The sequence below is a fragment of the Taurulus bubalis genome (genome assembly GCF_910589615.1).
Source record: "Taurulus bubalis genome assembly, chromosome: 10".
NCBI classification, from domain to species: Eukaryota; Metazoa; Chordata; class Actinopteri; order Perciformes; family Cottidae; genus Taurulus; species Taurulus bubalis.
In genome coordinates, this window is record NC_136598.1 from 18,072,248 (window position 1) to 18,085,379 (window position 13,132).

General features: G+C 40.5%; 1 protein-coding gene across 1 annotated transcript in view; it reads left to right on the forward strand.

Moving 5' to 3' along the window:
• Positions 1-13,132, forward strand: part of pde2a (phosphodiesterase 2A) — a gene marked incomplete at its 5' end in the record, with an annotated part of 127,395 nt that overhangs the window by 33,645 nt on the left and 80,618 nt on the right. The window contains one exon of the mRNA XM_079225141.1: positions 2,993-3,083. Within this exon, the coding sequence (XP_079081267.1) occupies positions 2,993-3,083 (91 nt within the window). The remainder of the gene's footprint in view (positions 1-2,992; positions 3,084-13,132) is intronic.

Below are 13,132 nucleotides of genomic sequence, written 5' to 3' on the forward strand. Positions count from 1 at the left end.
TGTGTGTGTGTGTGAGTGTGTGTGTGTGTGTGTGTGTGGTAGGGGGGCTGGGGGAGTGGGGGGGGAGGGAGGTCAGGGCTTGGGTGCGGGTATGTGTGTGTTCGTGTTCAAGCAAGCTCTACAGAATTGATAAAATGAAACCGTGTGCAGTGCTGATTATCTTTCTGTGTATCCTGCTGCTATTACCCAACACTGGTCAATATAGTCTGAGGTTCTGCTGGACTGGAATAACCTTTGACCATATTTACAAAACAGGCAGCCTCGGGGTTTACTGGGATATGACTGCATTTAATAATAATAGCTCACTCACTCCAACATGACTCTATCAACCTAGGATAAACCTCTGACTACCTCTGTGAACTCTCTTCACCTCTTCCTCTTGATTTAACCTTAATTTAATCAACAGAAATGAAAAGTGTTGGTTTCAATATGTCATGTATGTTACAGTTTCAATTAAGCATTGGAACAAGCCAAGTCTAAGTTTACTATATTAAAAAAGATTTTGAGTGCTTTAAGTTTATTTCAGGTACTTTCAGCCTCCAGTAAACACGTCACAAGAGTACTTTGTTTTGATTATTTTCCCAAACAAATGACAGTATCTTCTCCCAGTCAGGACAATTTCCAACATTTTTACCAAAATGGCTCACTTAATTTGATTTAGAGAAGCTGCTTTTGTCAGCTGGTTTTTAAATCCAACACTGTGACTGTTTGCCTGCGATAGCTTCAAATGTATTTAGTCAATACCTTTTTTGGGTGATTAAAAATATGCGATTTAAACAGCACCGCCTTGAAAACACCACGCTCAACAACATTCTTATCTGAAGCCACAATCCATTTAAAAAACCTTCAAAGTTAATAGCAGTCAAAATCTGAAATCATAAGAATCACAAGCAGCGTTGACTTAAAACAGCCGCTTAACAAATACATTTTTCATGTGATATGACATGACATTGTGTGTGTGAGTGCACATAGCTGCTGGAAAGTTTGTTTTTAGTAAATGGCTCTGGGGTTTGTTGTCAGATTGATGAACTCCATTACACAGTCATATTCACCTATTGTACAGCTTCATGCTAAATGTCCCGTCACTACCAATGTCGCCTCGGATCTGTCAGCAAAACGAGATGCTTCCTGCAGCAGATTGGTGCTGATATGATGAATCTCCAGGCTGATCACATGTATTGAGGTGTGGTGGTGAACATCCGTTCAATCTTATATTATGTTATTTTATCATTTTTGTATGAATGTTGTTTATGTTGGGCTGGTTGGGATACATTAGGGTTTAGTTAATTTTTTTCTGCAATTTTTTAATTTCCAGAAATGTATTGTTTAAGAAAAATCACAAATTCAAAGTCTGCATGAAATCAAATGATTTAAATAGCATTTGTTATTGCTGCCGCAAGAGGACAACATAAACGTAACAACAAAACAATCTCACTTGAACGTTCATTTACTAGCCAATAATAATAGTCCATAAATGTGTTAAATTCAGAAATTCAGCGCATATCTATGATTGCTGTTGGCTAACAGCATGATTGGTCCTAACAGTGTGGACTTTTCTAACAGTGTGAACAGTGCTAACAGTGTTGACAGTGCTAACACCGCGAACAGCATTAACACCGTGAACAGTGCTAACAGCGTGGACAGTGCTAACAGTGTGGAAATTTCTAACAGCGTGGACAGCGTGAACAGTGCTAACAGCATGAACATTGCTAACAGCGTAAACAGTGTTAACAGCGTGGACAGTGCTAACAGCGTGGACATTTCTAACAGCGTGGACAGTCCCAACAGCGTGGACAGTGCTAACAGCATGAACAGTGCTAACAGCATGAACATTGCTAACAGCGTAAACAGTGTTAACAGCGTGGACAGTGCTAACAGCATGAACATTTCTAACAGCGTGGACAGTTCTAACAACGTAAACAGTTCTAACAGCGTGGACAGTGCTAACAGCGTGGACATTGTTAACAGCGTGGACAGTGCTAACAGCGTAATTGCCGTATGGCAGCCAGACATCACTCAACTCTATATTTAAATAACAAATAGCTGTTTGCTGCTATATTTCAAATTTGGCAACTTTAAAGTGTTCAATAAAAAAAAAAACATTCAGCAGTTGACAAATAAACTCCATCTACTGATATGACGGAAAGGTCCAGTAAAGGTATAATGCACCTTGGGTTAGACAATACAATTGTAATTTGTTGATAGTTTATAAAAGCGACACTTTGATGTAATAATTTTCTGACCTGTTAGAAACAGTTACCTCTATTACCTCTAAGTCAGAAACATTGAAAACATCTTACCTTCTCTCTTTCTCTCTCACTTGCTTCCCATGTGGTCAAAGTGATCAACCCTTTACATATACTGAAAGTGGGAAAGGGAATCATGGAGAGGGTTGAGGGAGGCAGTAAGACCCAGAGGAGGAACAGAGACAGAGAGAGAGAGAGCGAGAGAGAGCGAGAGAGTGAAAGAGGGAGAGGGAGGGGTGGGAGGAGAGAGGAGAGAGGAGGAGGGACTGTGTTCACTCTATGCGTTGCAGCTCACAGTGTAAGCATCCCAGTGTGTGTCTCAGCCTGCCGGCGCAAGTGTGTGTATCGGAGCGTCGTTGTGTGTGTGAATGTGTGTGTGACTCCAGCGCTCTCTCTGCGTACGACAGGTGGAGATGACATGACTGCGCTCGAGAGGAAGAAAGGAAAGGACCTGTAAGGACTTCACACACACACAGACACACACACACGCACACACACACAAACATACGTAAACACGCTTACCTTTTCCCCTACATTCCCACACACACACACACGCCTTTTTAAATTCCTGCACTTCTCATTTCAGGGAGAAGATAAGTTATTGTGTGTGTGTGTGTTAAACTACTCTTTGGCCGGCAGCTTATCACTCAGACTGTAACAGCTGACTCCATGTGTGCACAGCGGACAACTCAAACACACAAACACACTCGTACAGAGGGTCCTGACTGTTATTTTGATGCCCGCAGACGCGGTCAGCAAGTGTTTCTGCGCCCTGAGGAGAGTTCAGCTCCAGCCCTAACTCGAAGACAGTCCACCACGTTGTCCGAACAACTCCAGGTAGGATTTACTCTTCTCCTCTCTCTGAAAAACAGGATGCTATGTGCTTCATGCCCTCTGCCCTCATCTCTCTTCCTTCTTCCGTCAATTTTTTTGTCCAACCTGTAACAGCTACAGCCACTGTGATACACTCCCTTCAGTATACTCCACTCTGGTTTTTCCTTCATGTAATGAGTCTTCCTCTTTTTTTTATTTTCATCCTATATTTTCCTCTTTGTCCCTCGATCTCCCTCTTTATTACCTTCTTACACACACACACACACGCGCGCGCGCGCACGCACGAACGCATGCACACGCACACACACACACTTATGTCCTCTTCACTGCCTCTTTCCCTGACCGTTCTTGTTTTTGGGAACGAGTAACTTTTGTCATGAGGAGGTAAGTTTCAGCTCCTGTTGCTGCAGCTTTCTGTGTTTCTCTGTTGATTGAGTGGGCAATATACTTATTACTAGCCTGTGTGTTTGTGAGCGCTCAAATAAAAGATGGAAAGATAAAACACAACACAGCAATAAACATGAAAGGGAGGAAATTAAAGGAGTGACATTGTTGTTTGAATGGCGGGCTTTTTACACAGCGGTCTCTATTTGTGTGTTGTTACCTTGGAGTTTGTGTGTGTGTGTGTGCGTGTGTGTGTGAAGATGCCGCATCTTTTTGTGAGTTGATGCAAATCTTGTTCTTGCAAACCCTGCAGCAGTGAGCGTCATTTCGTTCGGCCTTTTTTTCTCTCTCCACATCTCGTTTTAGTGTGTCTTTCTCCTTCTTTTATGTTGTATGATTTGTGACAAGCAGATACCTACATGTTAAAATGTCTGTTTTTTTGTATCCTCATACATGCCATCAAGCAATATTAGTTCAAGTGTGTGTGCGTGTGTATGTTTGTACACAGTCTGAGCTCAAGAGTGTGTTGTTGGTGCGTGTGTCTCCATTTGTGTTTTGTATTGCAGAGGGCTTTAATGTTGTTGCCAGTAAAACAGAAAAAAAACAACGTTTGATTGGTTGCCAGTGTTGACATGTTGTGCTCAGATCCAATTACCTTGATAGATACACACTCACAGAGACGCAGGCACATGTGCACACACACTAATGTCACACATCCAAGCTAAAATGTAGCCATTCATACAAGAAAGGGATAAACAACCACGTTTACAATATATTTAAGGAAGAAATACTTGCTTTATAATTGATGCCATTGTGATGCAGGGCAAATATAAATTCACATATTCACAATTTTACTGTTTCAAGCTTTAGTGATACCGGCTAGTGTGTGTTTGTTTCTACATATTTATGTGTGTTTCTGTTGTTACAGTGCTAAAGCGCTTCTGAGTCAGCCCTCCACGTACGCATTTCCGCCTTCAGTTTATGTTGCTGAAAGTCTCGTCCAACTGCATTCCTCTCCTTTGTGCATTTGTAAATGGTTCGTTGCTGAACCGTCACCAATAACAATAATAATAGTTATACTAATAATAAAGTAATAATAATCATCTTCATTTGTATAGCACCTTTGAAGCAGTAATAGAATATAGAATGTCATAGCTTATGGAAAATAAAACACATTTGCTAAAAAATATAAAAATAAAATGGAAGAGAATACCCACTAAATAATAATTATATTAAAATCAGTACCCATGTTCTCAGCATGCACATACACATTGATAAACCTGCATTAGCTCCATTCTCTTCTACTCTGTTATTTATTTTTTTAACTTCAGTGGAGGTAATTTGAGACTCATTAAATGTAAACTCCAAAAGTCAGAAGTTGTGCACAATTTATTTTTAAAACCTGGGCGTCCGAGGCCAGAAGCAAACAACGACCTTAACAATGTCCAGACCGACATAAATTCCCTGCAGATCTCAATTACAGCTATAAAGGTAAATAGCAACCAATACTGTAATATTATCTGTGATTGAGCTGCTGGGGAACATTCAGCGTGTGCAGCGCCACCTGCAGGAGCTGCTTGTTGTTTTTAGGTTTAATTGTGTTGAGAAGAATAACTTCTGTTTTTCTATGAATGTTCTTAGTCAGTGAGGTCGTACCGGTTTGTTTGAGTGTGTGTGTGTGTATTGGTTCATGCGTGTGAGCCAATGAGGCAGTAAACGCAGCAGGTTAATCTCTTCTCAGTCTGCAGCAGAACAGATGTGAGGATTAATTTTGTCGGGCCCTCGGGGTTGATGCTTCTGTGCTTGTGAGAGAGAGGCTGCCTAGTTCCACTATCTTATGTGTATATTTTATAAGCTTAGTTGTGCTGCGTCAATGCAAGCGCATTTACACATACTGTACTCCAAACCGAGCCTTCAGTGATCCAGTTTGTGTGAGGCTTAACAAATAAAAGCAATAATAACAAATTAAGAAGCAACTGCCTCTAATTGCCTCTTGACATTTACCTGCGTCTGTCATCTTCATCACTCCGTCATTTAGCTGCACCGATGTCTGATTTAGCCAAGATGGCATGTTAAAAGCAATAGAGAATTCCAGGCTTAATATTCACGAGGAAACCGGCCATTTGAACTCAACAAACACCACTATAATGTTTCTGTGTGTATGTGTGTGGGTGTGAGTGAGTGTGTCCTAAAACTCCATACAGTAGCACCCCAGATAGATTGACCTTAATAACATGAAAATGGTTCTGTTGGATGGGTTCTGCCTATTAAAGTTTGTGCTCTGTAATGTTATGATTTTAATTTTGAAGACAGAAAGGGGAGCTGTGTGCTCTGACCTCACTGCTGGAGGAAAATGAATACTGTGATAAATACAAGTGGTGCATTTTGATGAGTGTTGCATTCGTTGCCCTTTGCTGGTGTCCACCTGCCTTCATGTCCAGACCACACAGGTTCAATAATATGATACCAGATCACTGTTCCCCTTGTTGGTCTGCATACACGCCAGGGAAAAACAACAGGACTTGCAGCTAAAATATCAATGTTGCAGACAGAGACTTCTATTATCCATGTTGAGCTTTTGTCCCTGGCAAAGCTTAATTTAAAGCCAGCGAAAAGCAATAACCGGAAGAGATCAATTCATCAAAAACTTCATCTACAACAGCCATAAACCAGTGGCCAAGATCCCACTTTAAGTTAAACATGAGGAAATTAAATAGTTTCCCCCCAAAGACCTGCCTTGTTCATTTCAACCTTTAATGCGTCTTTTTGTCTACTCTGCTTTCATACTTAATGTGAGTGTACGAGCAGTCTGATGTGCAGCAGTAAGCAGCAAACACAAGAGCTTGATATTCAGCCCATTGAGTCAAGCACACACAGCCGTGAAGCCCATTGTGGATGAGCACCTAATGCTTAAGATTTAAAGTAATTTTCTCCAGTGGCAGCACAGGACCAATGACTTATGTAAGTAGGATAATTCTGTACCGTGTATGAAGTGGTTGAGGACCCACTACAGGGACAATGGATTGTAACTCATTTCACAGCACCAGATAGCCATTGTATTACATGACCCTTCAAAATCTGCAGCAGCAGTGGATCCAGAAACAATATGTACTAAAGCCTGTGCTTGTCATATAGATCCCAGCACGGCAAGTTTTGACTTGCCGTACTGGGATCTATATGACATGTCCATACATGTTCCATATAATGCATCAGTCAAACTTGAAACCAACTACCTATTCATGTAATGCTGTAAGTGCAAACTCTTTAAATTGAACACAATCTCAACACAATCTCTTATGGAGTGCAAAGAGGACCAGTTTTACAGTTCTAGTATTGTGGCCATACACAGGCAGTCTGTATCAATGTATATCCATCAAGTGTGTGCTTCTGCTCGTGGTTGAATTGGTTGAATTAAACTACTGGGAGCAGGATCCCTAACGTTCCTCAATTCACAACACTGTTCTTGAGAGCAAACATCAAGGGACTTGATAACAGGGAAGGTGTGACATGCATGAGGAGCAAGCTGCAGCAGCGGAGAATGTGCAGTGAGTTGACAGCTTAAATTGATCACCCAGTTAGTGAAGGCACTCTTTTGAGTGGTGTGTGTGAACTCGCTTGCAGACTTTGTTGTATTCTCTGTATTTGATCAGGAACAGTATTGTGTCTAGATAGTTACAGTGTAGGGTTTATATTCAATGCCGTAGTTCCAGGTGAGAGCTCTTTAGTACAAGTTATTTGTTCATGTTTCATTGCAGTTTTTGTGCATTTTTGCATTTTACAAGTAAACGTTAAGGTACATCTCTTGTGTACATTTCTCTTTTCAATTTAAGGGTCACTTGTTTGGTCTACTATCTGATCATGGTGAGGACAGAGCAGCCATTAAATATCACCCACCTACACTATGCATGATAAAAACAAACCCGATTCTGCTGATTCTAAAGGGGCAGTATGCATCATTAATAATCAGTTGAATAAAACACCACAGAAGTCAGCAGATATCCGCCCTCTGGGTCTACTTTATTTTTTTCCAGTAAATTTATGACAGATTAGGAATTTGTTGTGGAAATTCTTTGTTTTTCTAGAGTTTATTATAGCTTTCACAAATGGGATCATCTCTGTATGACCATTGATCATACAGAGATCAATGGTCTCATCAGAACAAGAGCGCAGTATTAAAGGCACATCTGGCTTTAATACCTTTGCTCTTAAGGATGTTGAATTAATGCTTTAGCTACGGTATTAGCATCTTTGGAGGTTGGGAAGCTCATTTGAGAAACCTTTGGTGAACCAATACGTATGGATCTCAGCAAACACTCCAGTGTGAGATCAGCTGTGGTTTCAGTTCCCTTTTAGCTGCTTGCTGTGCAGCTGCATCTGCTCATGCATTTCCTTGAGAGAAGGGGTCAGATTGGTTAGCGTGAGCTGCACATTTACAAACAGCAACTTACTTTGAGAGTAGAATAGAATCCAGCAACTGAGAAACAAGTGTGTGATGAACAATGGGGTTGCCTGATGATGTCAAAAACGTTCTGTGTTTCCACAGAGTGCCAAAGTTATGAGTTACACCAAATGCATACCTGCTATCTGTGTAAATGTTAGTGGTTCTTTCTTTGGGCAATTTACATTCTTCAATCAGAGCTGTAAGTTCCGCTGCTTGTGCCGAGTAAGCAGTGGGCAGGGGTTGTGCAATGTGAGTGTCATGTGCTGTTACCGTTGCAAACCCAGCTTGGGTCTTTCCTGTCTCTGGGTTGCGTGATGCTGATCCGGTCACAAACCGCTCTAGGTCAGCATTTGGCAGCGGTGTTTCCTGCAAATCTGGTCTGGGAGACAAACCAGTTATAACCGCAACACAGTTGTTTTTCTCCATCGTCTCGAGTGGGATGAAGAGTTTTAGGGTTAAGAACGGTACATCTTTTCACAGGGATGTCAGGCATTTCAAGCAAAACAGTATTATAATGCAGCTATCTTGCTGTGGAAAGATGACATTTTTTGGTTCAAGCAGAAGCTTAGCAACAGCATGAGGAACCAACAGTGTGACGTTATAATTACCAACGATTTCTCATGAGGCCATTGAGCCCTCTTAGCTATTGCAACAGCTCTAAGGCACATGGGCACACCGACTGCAACAGGGTCAAGCTAGCTGAGAAATAAGCAACTGTCTTTGTCGTCCCTGATGTAGCGTTGTTGCTGGTCACAGATTTAATAAACACTAATTAATTAATATCAAGATATGCAACCATTATGACTAATTAAATTTAGTTAGACTTATAAACCCATAAATTAGTACAGAAGAACTTTTTGGCGTCCAAAAAGTACATTTTGGACGCCACCCAGTTGGGAAATCTCAGGGTTGCTAAGGAGTTCTTCACAAGGTGTACATGGACCTATTATTTTATATACACACAAATCAAATGATCAAGTTATTCATAAATTAAATATGTAATTGACTAACTACATAACTGAACTACTAAAGTGAATATAAATTATTAAACGATAAAATAAACAAAGTGAAAGGAATGAATAATGAATAGGATGAAGAATACAATGAATAACAATGAAGGAGGATCATGTGACCAGGTAGAATTAGTGACTCACATCCTTGACTGAATAATTCAATTATTTGAATAACGATTTACATTGAATTTAGTTCAAATGATTTATGAGCAGCTGAGAGTTTGAGAAGTACCTTTATATTTAATTTAGATCTTTAGGTCGAAGATATTTCTATATCCGATTATTTTATTATGTGACTTAAACTGATTTGGAACATCAAACTAATTTTATATTATAGTATTGTTTCACCTGACGGCTCTGATGGGCAGATGGGAGGCTGAGCTGCATGCAGTGGCGGCTGTTCCTCTTTGGACAGCTGCATATTGTTTGATGATTGTAGTTCGTTGAATCTCACTCTTCCATCTCTCACTGGATTTGGCTTTCTTCTCGGAACCTGGCGTCTTCTTTGTTGAGGTTCCAGCCGAACCCCATCTTCCTCGTCTTCATCTCTTTCCGCAGGATACTGACTCATCTTATTACGATTGAATGTGTCCTCAGGAATGTGGCTGATCGTGAGCGCACAAATGGGGTCATAAAACATGGTATACTCAAGCCTTAAGTGTCAAGCGTGACCCCCAAGTCTTTCTTTTGAGTTTCTCCAGGCACATGGTAAATTTAGTGTTCAACCATTAAGTGACCTACAGAATGTGAGAGCAGTTTATTCAGGTCGTGGACGCCTAAAGTCAGATTGGACTGTAAGGCCACCAGCTGGCTGAAAGACTGATCTGCCTCTTCTGTCCGAGTTACTTTCCTGTGTGCGAGGATTCCTTTCCTGTTTACAATTGCCGACAACAGTGCCCCAAACACAGCAAAGTTATGAATGACTTTGAGTGACAGTACGAGCACATTCCTAACAATTACATCACTTGTTCCTTTGTCTCATGCTTTGGACTATTTTGAGTAGCTTCTTAGTTTGGGTGAGAGAGATTTGCCATCTTCTTCCATCACCTGACCCAGAAATGTGACTTTTTCCCATTGTTCACATGTGGTACTGCAAACGAGAAGATTGTCGACATCGTGAAAAAGAGCTGTTCTTGGTGTTGAAAGCAGAGATTGCAATTTTTCTCTATGCACTTGATTGTTAATTGTTGGAGATTTTGCATCACCCTGACAGCCTGAAGAACGTGTGGGATTTGCCTTGAAATGAGAAGGTAAATCAGTACTGGCTGTCTGGGTGGACTGGAACGCTGAAAAATGCATTTGCCAAGTCAACTACAAGAGAACCATTTGCTTTCATTTGCTGCTGAATTGCACCATTTACTACTTGTAAGTCTTGGACAAATCTCATCTGGTTGTCCTGCATCTCTGATCTTTTTGACAGTGAAGATTGGTGTTCTGACAAGAGAGTTTTCAGACAGAATAATTACACTTGTCTTTCATAAGGAGTTCAAATGTAGTGTAGTGTAATTCCCTCAACTGCTTACTTCTTGAGTGGATATTGCGGTTGGCAAGGCCTGTAGTTTGGTTTAGATGTGATTACAATTGTTTGTATACTTTTTATTAAGCCTACATCATCGGGACTTCGGTCATCCCTTCAAATGGGGCTTGTACACGTGTGTAGGCACCAGTTCAAGTGATTTTGACTGAGTGACACAGCTGAATTTCTTATTCGACATTGGATTGTATTGAATGTGTATTGAATGTCTGTAGGTCTTCCCAATTTGCTACTTTCTTACATTTTCTTACCTACGGATCCAAATTTTGCCATTTTATCATCTTTGGATTTGGCCAATAACACGGACCCGGAGATCATGTGAAACTGCAATTTTCCTTTCATAGAGTGTCAAAAAGCACAATGGGGATCATTCCAGGACATACAGTTAAGCGTTATCTTTTCTTTAAAAAAACTTCCCCTGTACCGCTGTTTCTCAAAGTCTTCATCTTCCCCTTGTTCTATGTGTGCAGTGCAGTGTAAATCATGTGGTTTCATGTAGTCGGTGTCAGAATTTAGTGTGGCAACTTTTTTGCTTCCTCAATGAGGAATAACGGAAGCTACGGCTGTCATGCACAGTTTCAATTCATATGCATATAACAACTCTTCAGGGCTGTAATTCACAAAAGTGTGACAGTCAGGAATAAAGTTTGTGGATTTCCATAACTATTGAGTGAGTACTGACTGGCTGAATTCCAAGTAGTGAGTAGGCACTTGAGCACTCTCCATTCATTTAGACACATCATGACACATTCACTGTTTGTTAGCTGACTTAATACAATTAAAGACAAGACAAGAGTAGGAACAATAGATAGGCAGCACACAGTGTTGCAGCAGGTTATTGTTGTTATTCAGGATCTAAATTGTGTGTGTCTTAGAGCGTTTGCAGCACATAAAAGCGCTGTATAAATACAGTCCATTTACTAGAAACAATAAATTGTGTCTTTAGCTTGTATTTCTTCCATCGAACATTATGTTAATATTAGTGTATTATTTTTCCCACCTTTGAACACCTTTTACTGCAGTCCTTGTCACTGTTGGCTCGCTTCGTACAGACATGGCCAGTTGTGTTTGCCCAATCACATGACCGAACATGAGGTCGTATGTTCTTTGAAATTAAAAAAAACAAACTCCAGGTTTTGTTGTGGTAAATGGCAATTGTGTCCCTGAACCATCTGCGCACAGAAATTCCATCTCTCAGTCCCTAGTTTTTAAATATCATAATTCCACGGCTTTGTTTCGCCCAATCTGATTAGCTAATTACAGCATGCCATGGTCTTCCATGATTTTTTTGTAAGTACTCGCAATAAATATGATTCAGGGTTATTCATGACCGACTCACATTACCCTGTACTTAACTAGCAATTAATATGTTTATACAAAAAGAATGTAAAATATGTCCTTGTGAAAACATTCTATGAAAAGATGACATGACACTGCATCACCTATCCTCAAGAGTTATTTTGTAATGTCAATGAGTAGCTCATGCTGCCATGGGTGTAATGTTTTTTTTGTTTTTGTTTTCTCTAATGACTGTATTCATTGCAGTCATAATCCATATCGAAGGCATGTAATCCAGACTCCATCTCATTCGCTCAGCTTTTGCTACATGACTGGCCAGTTCTTGAAACTGTCAAGTTCTCCAAAACACTATAGTATAACTTGGCAATGCAGATATACAATAAAGCATGATTATGCAACTGTATGCCATAAGTCGTAAGTGGCTTATGGGAAATTTGACAGCATTTAGGTTTTGTAGTTCTTCTTCCATGAAAATTGAAAAACATAATTAACTAACAAACTAATCAGAAAGTAAAATGAAGGGCAGTTAATAGCAAATTGGGAGTGTAGGTACATAAACACATTTCTCATTCCTCCTTCCTGCCTTAACAGAAAAACAACCCTGTTTTTAATACACTTTTAAAGAATTTGAACATTTCTCCACTGTTTTAGAAGCCAATGTATACAATCTATCTAAAACTTAAGGTGGGTGGTCTGCCCACGCTCATTTTTACAAAAAGAGTAGATGGTTTTCTCTTCATCTGGCATCGCTGCAGTATCTCACTGCCAGCGAGACCAAGTTAGATAAGGACGTGAGTGCAGAGGCAGGAGAGAGAGAGAGAGAGAGAGAGAGAGAGAGAGAGAGAGAGAGAGAGAGAGAGAGAGAGAGAGAGAGAGAGAGAGAGAGAGAGAGCATGAGTAATGGATGGATGGGTGGATGGATAGGTGAATGGAGAGGTGGATGGATGCATGGGTTGATGGATGGGTGAATGAATGGGTGGATGGGTGGATAGGTGGATTGATGGGTGGATGGATAGGTGGTTGGATAGGTGGATTGATAGGGGGCTGGATGTATGGATAGGTGAATGGAGGGGTGGATGGATGCATGGGTGGATGGATAGGTGGCTGGATAGGCAGATGGATGGATGGATAGTCAAACAAATTTAGGGAGGCAATATAAAAGATGAATGCAGTCCAAAGTAACCACAGTGAAAAGAATCCACTTTTCTATTCACTCTTCATTTCACTCCTAATGTGTCCTAGTGTTTCGGGGTTGTTTGTGTCTTTTAGTGCTAATTCTTTTTCAGTCCCATTCAATTTGCTGTCCTTCCATTGTAGGGCATTACTGAATGTAGACTTGAATAGAGGGGGGAATAAAAGGCAGAGAAGAAAGAAAAGAGCC